The sequence below is a fragment of the Gallinula chloropus genome (genome assembly GCF_964237585.1).
Source record: "Gallinula chloropus genome assembly, chromosome: 17".
Lineage (NCBI taxonomy): Eukaryota > Metazoa > Chordata > Aves > Gruiformes > Rallidae > Gallinula > Gallinula chloropus.
Genome location: NC_140102.1, coordinates 1,670,591 through 1,681,549, shown reverse-complemented (window position 1 = coordinate 1,681,549; position 10,959 = coordinate 1,670,591). Strand labels below are relative to the sequence as shown.

Genomic DNA, 10,959 nt, shown 5'->3' with positions numbered 1-10,959 from the left:
CTGGGCTCCCCGGGACCCCCACCCTCAGCTCCCCGGGACCCCCACCCTCAGCTCCCCGGGACCCCCACCCTCAGATCCCCGGCACCGCGCTCCCCAGCATCGTGTTCCCTGGGCTCCCTGGCACTGCTCTCCCCGGCACCGTGCCTGTCGCGATGGACAGACAAGCGCTGTGCCTCCCTAAGCTTCACCTCCTCAGGAAAAGAGGCAAAATAAGAGCCTCAGGCGCCCTGGGCAAAGCAACAGAGAGATCTGTATCTCTGTCTGCCCTGGCAGCCGGGCTGCACCCTGACAGGCTCCATCGCTTCTCTAAACAAAGTGCAGCTGGGACCGCGTGGTACCTCTCCCCCTGCCCCGTGCGGTACATCCCCCCTGCCCCGTGCGGTACATCCCCCCCTGCCCCGTGCGGTACATCCCCCCTGCCCCGTGCGGTACCTCTCCCCCTGCCCCGTGCGGTACATCCCCCCCTGCCCCGTGCGGTACATCCCCCCTGCCCCGTGCGGTACATCCCCCCCTGCCCCGCGTGGTACCTCTCCCCCTGCCCCGTGCGGTACATCCCCCCTGCCCCGTGCGGTACATCCCCCCCTGCCCCGTGCGGTACATCCCCCCCTGCCCCGTGCGGTACATCCCCCCCTGCCCCGTGTCTCTGCTGAAACAACCCGGCAGTGCTGCGCTTCTTCCCCTCATCAGCAGAAGTAACGATCCCACGTTTGTTAAGCTGCTGGGACGAGCCAAGCCTTCCATTTGCCAGCTGAGTGAGTGACAGGAGCTCTTTCGCGTTACCCTCGCGGCTGCCGAGCAGCCCACGCCCTCCCTGGGTGGGCGGCTCCGTCCTAAAAACCAGCGGCACCTGTGCGCCCCGTCCCAGGGACGCTGCTTGGGCAGGGGCAGGACCCGCGGGCTCTGGGGGAACCTTCCAGCCCCTGTGAAGCTCGTAGCGCGATGGAGCCGCTCCCTGGGCTGTGGGGAGGTGGGTGCTGCTGCCTGCTTGGGGTGCCTGTGGCACTCAGCTTGCCCCTCCGTGCGTCCTGCCATGGCTGCGGGGCAGAGGCAGCTGGGGGGGGAGCAGAGCTGCGGGCAGGTGCCTGTGCTCGGCAGCTGGGTGGGACGGGGGGACGGGAGGGGGACAGGGGCCAGCGTTACGGCCCCGGCTTTCAGCCCCACGCCTGTCCCGCTGCCCCGGCCCCAGGGGCTGGTCTGGCCGCCAGCCCGCCGAGCCCGGCCGCCGGGACGGGACCCCGGCCGCCGCTCAGGGCCAGCCCCGCTCCCCGGCACAGCCGGAGCCGCTGACGGCGAAGCGCTGCGGAGCGACCCAGCTCGGCTCCCGTAGACCCAGCGCTCGGCTCGGCTTGATCCCGCACGGCCGCCGTAGGGGGCGACACGTGGTTCGCTCTCGCCGCGCCTGCGCGGTGGCGTCTCGGCAGCGGCCGTGTAAGTGGCGGCGGGGGCCGGGCTGCGGCGGCCTGCGGGGCCCCCGGAGCCGCCCGGGGATGCTGCGGCTGCTGCGGGGGCTGAGGGGCGTGAGCCGCGGCCTCCCCGCCCCGCCGAGCGCGGCCTGCGGCGGGCGCAGCGTACGTACTCGCCGGGCCGCCGCGCTCGGGGCCGGGGAGGGGCCCGAACCGCCCGGGCTCGGCCGCTCCTCGCCCCGCCGGGCTGCGCAGGCCCCGCGGCCCCGGGGGGGGGGGGGGGGGGGCAGGGCCGGGCGCCCTTCCTGCCTCCGGCTGGGCAAGCGGCCCCGGCCGCCCCGCGGGGCTCGTTGCTGAGTCCCGGCCGCTGCTCTGCCCCGCGCAGGTCCCGGCCATGGCTGAGGAGCGGCGGGCGGGGGTTGCCGGGCAGACCAAGAGGCTGAGCGGCGGCTGCGAGGCGGCCGGGAGCCTGGGGGAAAACGGGCACCAGAGCAAACGGCTGAAGAGAGACCCGGGCGAGCAGGAGGAGGCGGAGGATCAGAGCAAGAAGACACCCAAGAGGAAGATTGTGCTGCTGATGGCCTATTCGGGGAAGGGCTACCATGGGATGCAGGTAGGGGCTTTGCCTTGGGCTTTCTGGGGGGTTTGTGCCTGGTTTATGGCTGTGCTGACTGAGGGGGAAGGGATCCCAGCTCACAGAGCCAGGGCAGGAGCTGTGCCTGTGTTCAGGTGGCTTGCTGGGAGCTCCAATAAAAACCCCAGTGGTACACCCATGATACTGGGTGACTGTAGTGAGTCTGCCTGTAGCATGGAGCATGAGCAGCAGACCTTTCAGAAGCTGCTGCAGACAAGGCTCCTGAGGAGGCTGAGGACACAGGCACTGTGGCTCTGTCAGAACCTGAGGTGCTGCTTGGTGATCCCCCCCGACCAGCACTCCAGCTTCTGGCTGAGGCTTTGCATTGCAGAGCAGCTGGGTGAAGGTTGCTTCAGGTTAGACCTCAAGCAGTGCTGCTACCTGCAGGTCCCAGAGAACCGAGCTGCAGTTTAAAGGAAACAAATTTGGCTCTGTGCTGCTGTCTCTTGGCCTTCTGAACAGATTAACTGCACCTGAAGACATTGTGTATTCTCATTTTTCCTAATGTCCTGGCTCATAGCAGTTCAGAAAGAGGAGAACTGCTGTGAGGCTTCTGTGTTGGCCTGCAGGAGGAAAGGGAAGTGGCTTTGTTACAGCACCTGAGCAGTGCCCCAGCAGCAGACCCCTGCCTTGTGCACACAATATAGCAGCAGGGGGATGATGTTGCTCCATCTGCTGCCCCTCTCAGCACATGCAAGCCCTGTACCTGCTCTTGGGGCATGCTTTAAAAGCTCCACAGGGTAGTGGATAAGGTTGCACACAGGGAGGAAGGGATTCTCTTGTGCAATAGAACAGCTCTGTTCAGCAGCAGGAAACCTGCTTCTTGTGGGTGTGTTTGTGTCAGTGCCTGTCAGCTTTCCTGCCCCTGGGATGGAACTGTGCTGTGCTGTGGGTGTGTATGCCCTGCAGCCTCCTGCTTGTCCCTAACAGCTCATCTGGGAGAGGAGCACAGGAGTCAGTGGAGGAACCACAGCCTGTGTTACACCGTGGCTCAGGTGGAGGGAGCAGGAGAACCCAGCCTGATTTCCTGAAGCAGTCTGCAGGGGCTGGGTTTGGCCCAGCACTGGGGCAGCGACTCACAGGGGCTGCTTCATGCAGCTGAAGGAATTGTCAGAAAAACTCCCCTGCAGAAGCCCTGCTGGAGGCAAAGCACACCTAGTGTTGTGAGAGGGTGTGTGGCTGTGAAGGGACGGCTTTGAGAGGCCTCCACAGCGCTCAGTGGTCTCTGGCTATCAGCTTCAGTCCTCCTGACCTCTAATTTCTTCCTGTTCCTCACACCCTGTTCCAGAGGAACGTGGGGTCGTCACAGTTCAGGACCATTGAGGATGAGCTGGTGTCTGCCCTGGTGCGGTCGGGCTGCATCCCGGAGAGCCACGGCCAGGACATGAGGAAGATGTCCTTCCAGCGCTGCGCCCGCACGGACAAGGTGTGTTGCCTGGGGCCTGTGCTCCAAAAACTCTCTGGTGCCCCTGGCACTGACTGCTGGAGTGATCTCTGGAGTGAGACCCAGCAGCAAGTGACTATTGACAGTGAGTGCTGCTTGAAACGTGGCCTTTCGGGACAAGGGGGATGGGGTGAAGCTGGAGGAGGGAAGGTGTGAATTGGATATTAGGGGGAAGTTCTTTCCAGAGAGAGTGGTGAGGGGCTGGAAGGGGCTGCCCAGAGAGGGGGTGGGTGCCCCATCCCTGGGGGTGTTCAAGGCCAGGTTGGCTGGGGCCCTGGGCAACCTTGTGTAGCTCCAGGCCTGGAGGTTGGTGTCCCTGCCTGTGGCAGGGGGTTGGAGCTCTGTGACCCTTGGGGTCCCTTCCAGCCCAGACCAGGCTGTGATTCTATGATTCTATGATCTGCTACTAAACTTAAGTACAAGCAAACACTTAGTAAGCACAGGATATTGATTGTGCTTGTAAAGCTGGTGCTTCACAGTGAAGCTTGGTGTGGCTGTCACAAGCATCTGCTGCAGCCTCCCGACCTCCTCGCTGCTGCCTGGCTGATGCAGTGCTGGAGTCGAGCTGCATCTCAGTTGTTTTTACACCTGCCATCAGCTGGAGTTCATGGCTGAGCTTCTCTACAAGTAATTTCTTCCCAGTTGGTGCTTTACTTAATCCTGGTCAGGTGCAGTGAGGTGTGGTGGAGGGGAATGCAGTGTTCTGCTGCGATTGCTGAGGTGCTCTGTGGCTCTGCAGCACCAGCAGGTCTTCCAGCACTTGGGTTTCTGCCTGCAGCCCTGCCTTTGCCTCACTTCAGCCTGAAATGACCAGGGAGGAAAAAAAAAAAAAGAATAAACTTGTTCTTCAGCTATTTCAGTTCTGCAGGTGCCATCCAGGAGCTCCCCAGGTACATTCTTACTGTGTGTGTGTGTTTTGTGGTTCCATAGGGTGTGTCTGCAGCTGGACAGATTGTGTCGCTAAAGGTCAGGCTAATAGATGACATCTTAGAAAAGATCAATAACCATCTTCCTTCTCACATCAGGATTCTGGGTAAGGATACTGGAGTGGGCAGAGAAAACCTTTTCAGAGAGGAGCTTTCTCATGCAGAAGGTCTCTTCCTTACCATTGAGGTTTGGCCCAGAAGTGGTTTTGTTTGAATGGGACCCTGGATGTTTCTGTTAGTTTGAAATTTGGGTTCTGTAATTTTGTTTTTCTGCCTTTTGAGGGTATTTTGTTTGAAAAATATGCCCGTGGTAGGAGCCAGATCACAGTCAGGTCTGTAGCCTACTGACTAAAAAAAAAAACCCCACTGTCCCTTTTTAAACAAGGTCTGAAGAGAGTCACTGGGGGGTTCAACTCCAAGAACAAGTGCGATGCCAGAACCTACTCCTACATGCTGCCGACGTTTGCCTTCGCCCACAAAGACCACCCCGTGCAGGAAGATGCCTACAGGCTGGACAGAGACACCCTTGAGAAAGTCAACAAGCTGCTTGGGTGCTACAAAGGGACACACAACTTCCACAACTTCACCTCCCAGAAGGGGCCCCGGGACCCCAGCGCCAAGCGGTACATCATGGAGGTGTCCTGCGGGGAGCCCTTCCTGAGGGGCGGCGTGGAGTTCGCCGTCATCAGGGTGAAGGGGCAGAGCTTCATGATGCACCAGATAAGGAAGATGGTCGGGCTGGTGATCGCCATCGTGAAGGGCTACGCTGCCGAGGCCGTCCTGCAGCGCAGCTGGGGAGAGGAGAAGGTGGATGTCCCCAAGGCGCCGGGGCTGGGGCTGGTCCTGGAGAGGGTCCACTTCGAGAAGTACAACCGGCGCTTCGGCAGCGACGGGCTGCACGAGCCCCTGGAGTGGGCAGAGCAGGAGGAGGAGATCGCTGGCTTCAAGGAGCAGTTTATCTACCCCACCATCGTCGACACGGAGAGGGAGGAGAAGTCTATGGTGAACTGGCTGAGCACCCTCCCCATCCACGACTTCAGCTCCTCTGCTGTCGGGGCTCAAGCGAACGACGGAAATGCAAAGGTAAAGAGTGCCACAGCCCGGGCTGTGTCACACAGCAGCTGCCAGGGTGAAGTGCTGCTTCCCTTAGGAGCACTTCCCCTTTCCATGATGGGGCACGAGATGTGTGTTACCCCTTTGTGCACGTGGTGGTGGTGGAGTGAACTAGCCCGGGTGCTGGTTCTGCAGGGTGTCAACGTGGTGCAGGTGAGGGGGGGTCACTCCTGCACAGGTCAGTTGGCACAGTCACAAAGTGGCACCAGGGATTCTGGACCCCATTACCAGCCTTTGCTATTGGGGAGCTTTTTGAGAGGCTGGTTTTCAGGAACACAGGTGCCCTTTAAACACCTGCTGGCTTTTGGTGCTCGCTGACTTTGGGCTCGTTCTCACGTTGTGCAATACCCTCTGCACTGGGTAAGGTTTGGAATTGGGGATATTTAGGACAAGGGGTTTTTTTTTAAGTAAATCTGCCATGAGCTTAATGGGTCATCAGAGCAACTGCTGAGCAAACAGGGATATTGTGGGATCTGATTTCTGGCATCAGGAGCTTTGAAGATTTTCTCTGGGTGAGATGCAGGGTAGTGTCAAAGAGAAAGTGGGGAGATGTTTGGGGCATGCTAGAATTTAATGGGAAACCACAGGAGGGAGCTTGAGTCCGACTCACAAAGTATTTGTTTAAACTGACAACCACTGTAGTGACTTAAAACACAACAGTGCTTGGCTGGACAAGGCCATGATCAACCTGACCTAACCTGGAAGCCAGCCCTGCTTGAGTTGGGGGTTGGACTTGGTCACCTAAAGATTACCTACTGTTCTGTAGGGAATTCAGATTTGCTTCTCCAGAAATCCTTGGGGGATGACTGATGGGCAGGGCTAAAACTTCTGTGTGGTGCAACTCAGAAGAAAATAATGCCCTCTTTTCTTACTGTTAAGCCCTTAAAATTAGCTTTATTTTGGGTCCATAATGGTCCCTGCTCTGAAGAATGTCAGGTGTAATCCTGCCTCTGCCTTTGTTTGAGTATGAGAGAGAGTTTCAACATAGAAAATAAAGTGTACAGCCTCACTGAACAGTACAGGCAAGATAGCAGACGTTTCCCAGGGTTGCTTTTGTGCCTGTGGTAAGTGTCTGTCTGAGGTACAGGGCTGTACAAGGATGTTTGTGACAGGAGCTCATGACAAATGCCACGTTAGTTTGGTTAAGTGGGCCCCAGAGAGTCCCCACAGGCTGAGGGGGCTCGCTGGAGATGCTGACAGGACTGGGTGCTGCCAGCCCTGATGTGTTGCTGGCAGGAGGCAGGGCTGCTCACAGTAGATGAAAGCCAGCAAATTGAGCTTTGGCATGGTAGTTAGCACAAGCTGTCTGGAGAAGGATACATGAGGGATGGTAGGACAGGCTCCTTTGAGGTTCTGCAGGCTGTTTGCTCTGCAATGAGCTGTGCTTGCTGCTATGAAGGCACCTGTCTGAGTCTTTCAGAACTTGTTTTGTAGCAGGGTATTAATTTGTCAGTGTTAAATTCATGGGATTTGGGGGTTTCTGTGTTTTTCAGCAAGTGATGGTAAGGAACAGAAGGAGCAGCTACAGGCACATTGTCATGTTAACCTTTCTTTGTAAAATAATCTGATGCCAATCATCTCCATCAAACTGCTTGCTTCAAAAATTATGTAGAGCTCCCAGGTTGATCACACTCCTGGAGGGCTGGCTCCCAGTGTGGAACTCAGCCTTCAGTTTCCCTGTTTGTTCCTAACACTTGTTTTATTTCCCTCGTGCTGCTTTGCACAACTGACTTCTTTTTAGACATGTATTAGTGAGCTCTTGCATGTCTTGGGGGACCTCACTGCAGCCTCCCAGTCCCTGAAGGGAGAAGAGGAACAGGAGGGGAATCAGCTTGTTAAAGGGCAGAGACTGGCAGGACAAGGGGGATGGAGTGAAGCTGGAGCAGGGAAGGGGGAGAGGAGGGATTGGGGGGAAGTTCTTCCCAGAGAGAGTGGTGAGGGGCTGGAACAGGCTGCCCAGAGAGGGGGTGGGTGCCCCATCCCTGGGGGTGTTCAAGGCCAGGTTGGCTGGGGCCCTGGGCAACCTTGTGTAGCTCCAGGCCTGGAGGTTGGTGTCCCTGCCTGTGACAGGGGGTTGGAGCTCTGTGACCCTTGGGGTCCCTTCCAGCCCAGCCCAGTCTGGGACTCTATGATCTCTTAGATTTTGGTCACAAGTCCTCAAATCTGGCTTTAGACAGCATAACAAACCTCACTTTTGAGGAACTTGCACAAAGCAGCACATGTTCACTGGCCACCTGCATTTCTAAATGTCATTTCATGCTGTTAGCCCACTTGTAAGTTTCCTGCATGCTGCAAGGTCTAATCATGAAGCTGTAAATATAAATGAGAGGAGATTTCTTCTGCTGGGGAGTATAATCCAGAGTTTGGTTTGGGTGTTTTGTTTTGTCTTCCTGTAAGAAGTGTCCTTAACCATCACAGATGTTTGTACAACAGGTGGGTTTAAGACACAAAGTTGGGGTCTGGCCTCATTTTCTTATACTTTTACAGAAGTTTAAAGTCAATGTCTCTGACTGAGCTCAGTGTCTGGATGTAAATGAAAATACTGACAACCCATTTTCCATTTCACTTTGCAGAACAGCAGTGATCTTGAAGGCAGTGATGGTTGTGATGATGACTCCGACTGAGCCAGTAAGTGGCTGGCCATGGAACCCTTCCTGTTTGCAGTTCCCTTTGTCTGCAAAAAAGTGGCCTTTCTAAAACCAGGAATCCAGCAAACCAGGGCTTTGTGTACTTGGAGAACCAGAAAGGTTTCTCAGGAGAAACTGGATGGGGAAGACAGTAGGGAAAAGCTGAGGAAGCTTTTTATACAACTGACTGATTCAGCTGACTGGTAGACTTGAAAATAGTGTGATGAGAAAGCAGCTTTCCAAAAGAAATCTTGTGATGCAGGATATCTTGACTGCTGTTTGACTCATGGTTTTATTATCTGTTTACCTGGGAAATAGTATTTTAAATATGTATAATCTCTACATAAAGATGGGGCAAAGAATTTCAATATATACTTTTTAAAAGAATTACTTGACAGTGTTCTGACTCTGGACTTTTTGTTAAATTCTTCTCTTCACCTTTACTGATTTTCCATGTCATCTGCAGCTTCCCTGTGGAATGACATGTGTGGGTGAGGAGCTCATCATTGCTACTGTGAACTCTTTTGGTATCAAAACAAATGTTCTGTGTTTTCTTAAGCTCTGCAAGTCTGAAAGAAATGATTCCTTCCTGACTCAGTGAGAGGGCTGAATCCTGGAGCCTGGACTGAACCATGTCTCTAAAGATGGGACTGTTTCTTTGGGAGACATCTTCCTCACAGTGTTACCCTTGTGTAATTGGTGTGCTGTGGGTGTGACTGGGCCTTCTGCTGCCTGAGGTGTGGTTCACAGACCTGTGGTTGAGACATGAGGAGAACATGTCAGTGAGCTGTTAGGATTCAGAGTGTGCAGCCATGAACCTGTGACATTGCCTGTGGTGGATCACTAGATGTGTGGCTGCTGGTTGAGTGTTTCTGGGTTTAGTGGAAGCTGTCTGGCCATCTATTAGATCCCAGGTTGGATCAGCTTAGCACATGTTAAAGGACTGGTGCTGACTGCACACACTCTGTGTGTGCCAACCCTTACCTCCCATCAAGCTGCTCAGAACAGGGGAATGTGTGCAAGGGTGCAGGGAGGACACATCTCAGGACTGGCTCTGGGAATGAATTCTCCTGTTCTGCCTTCAGGGGAATGCCCTGCAGTCCCTGGAGCTCTTGCTCTCCTTTCCCCAGCAGTGATGTAATTTCTGCTTCTGTTTCAAATCCTCTCTGGAGAGGTGGCTAAAGTAGAAAGTAAAGGCAGCAGCCTTCCTGCCCTCCCTGCTTGTAGAACACTTCTGGAAGGGGTGGAACAAGACTCTGGAGGAATTTGGGTATTAGTATGAGCATTTCATGTACTTCCCTACCTGAGTCCCTATGGAAACTTGCTTTGGAATGTGGTTGTTGCAGGAACACAAGGAGTCAGGCCCTTCGCTCCTTTGGTTTCTGGCCAAAGCCTCTGATTTTATGGCTCCTTCTGGAAGTTGGGGAGTTTTGCTGATTGTTTTTTGTTTGGTTTTGGGGTTTTTTTGCACAGCTGTCCCTTAAAAAGGGATTTGCTTCTTTTATCTGGGTTTTACTTAGTGCTTTTTCTTTTATTGTGAAGGCCTTGCTGTGTTTTATCAGAGCTCAGTGTAGGAGGGTTCTGGAGAGGGACTCCACCTGGTTACTCATTTATCTCCGTTGCTGGTTCATACTACTGACCTAATCTGCATTAGTCTTCTATCCAATGCTTTATCCTTCTCAGTCTGAGGAAAAATACCTTTATTTGCTTATAATGAAGGCTGCAAAACTGACATGTACCAGCTGAAATGGAGAACTTCTGTTTGCAGCCTGTGGAGGAAAGAAAGCGAGGATTAAAAGCCCTCTGGGTATGTGTGCTGGTGTGTTCTGTGGGGGTGGCTAGCTGGGTGTTGCAGCCCTGCTTTCAGTGCAGGAGCTGAGTGAAAAAGTAACTTAAATACAGGTGGGTTAAAGTTTAAAACAGGCTCCTTGAAAGGGGGAGGACGGCAGAGGCTGAGGGGGCGGCAGGCCGGGGCTGCGGCTGCTCCTCGATGCCTGAAGCCGGCCAGGCCCTGCCAGCTGAGCCAGGCTGAACAGAGCCAGGCCAGACTGAACAGATCTGGTGTGAATAGAGCTGGGCTGCCCAGAGCCAGGCTGAGCCAGGCTGAGCTGAACAGAGCTGGGTCTGGCCGGGCCCAGCTGTGCCAAAGAGAGCCAGGCCGAACTGGGCCGAGTCGAGCCATGTGGGGCCTCTCCCAGCCCAAGCACCGCCTGAGCCTGCCAGGCTGTCACTCCAGTGATGGTGCCTGTACCAGTGCAAACCCGGCTTCTCAGCCCAGAGCTGGAAGGTGACGGGAGATGGGACAAGGGGCAATGGGCTCAAGCTGCCCCAGGGCAGGGTCAGCTCAGCTGGGAGGGAAAAGTTCTTCCCTGGCAGAGTTGTGGGGCTGTGGCACAGGCTGCCCAGGGAGGGGCTGAGTCCCCAGCCCTGGGGGTGTTTAACAGAGGGGAGATGAGGTATTTAGCACAGGAGGGGAACGGTTGGACTTGATGATCTTAAAGGTCTTTTCCAACCTGTGATTTGAAACAGGAAACAAAGCCGCCCCAACCCCGGAGAGGGGCGAGCTGGGCAGCACAGCTCCTGCGCCTGGCAGGAGGGAGGGTGATGCCATTTCCCTCTTACTGTGTGAAACCATCAGCGAGGCATCCAATCCTCCCACCTCTGCTGGGATCCGGAGACTGGGGAGTCCCCTTCCCCTGTCCCCATGGGCCAGCCAGGACTCACCATGGTGACGAGCGTCAGTGACGGGGTGATTGCCAAGGAGGGTGGTGGTGGCCCCGTTTTCCTTTCAGAGCTGCCCCTCTGGGGCCGG

At 55.7% G+C, this 10,959-nt stretch overlaps 1 protein-coding gene across 2 annotated transcripts; it reads left to right on the top strand.

Moving 5' to 3' along the window:
- The first annotated feature begins 869 nt into the window (after nt 1–869).
- Nucleotides 870–8,528, top strand: PUS1 (pseudouridine synthase 1). 2 transcript variants are annotated; one of them, XM_084272204.1, is made up of 6 exons: nt 870–967; nt 1,789–2,016; nt 3,326–3,463; nt 4,412–4,514; nt 4,793–5,490; nt 8,094–8,528. In XM_084272204.1, the coding sequence occupies exons 2-6, from the start codon at nt 1,798–1,800 to the stop codon at nt 8,142–8,144; spliced, it is 1,209 nt and encodes a 402-aa protein (XP_084128330.1). In that variant the 5' UTR covers nt 870–967; nt 1,789–1,797; the 3' UTR covers nt 8,145–8,528. The 2 variants fall into 2 exon arrangements, with proteins under 2 accessions (XP_084128330.1, XP_084128329.1); XM_084272203.1 differs by lacking the exon at nt 870–967 and adding an exon at nt 1,457–1,568.
- Nucleotides 8,529–10,959: the final 2,431 nt, after the last annotated feature.

Excerpts from the sequence above, each read along its gene's own strand:
- PUS1 (XM_084272203.1), top strand. The coding sequence starts at position 1,488 with ATGCTGCGGCTGCTGCGGGGGCTGAGGGGCGTGAGCCGCGGCCTCCCC. Across the intron at positions 1,569-1,788 it reads CGGCCTGCGGCGGGCGCAGC|GTCCCGGCCATGGCTGAGGA; the intron begins GTACGTACTCGC and ends TGCCCCGCGCAG. Across the intron at positions 5,491-8,093 it reads CGAACGACGGAAATGCAAAG|AACAGCAGTGATCTTGAAGG; the intron begins GTAAAGAGTGCC and ends TTCACTTTGCAG.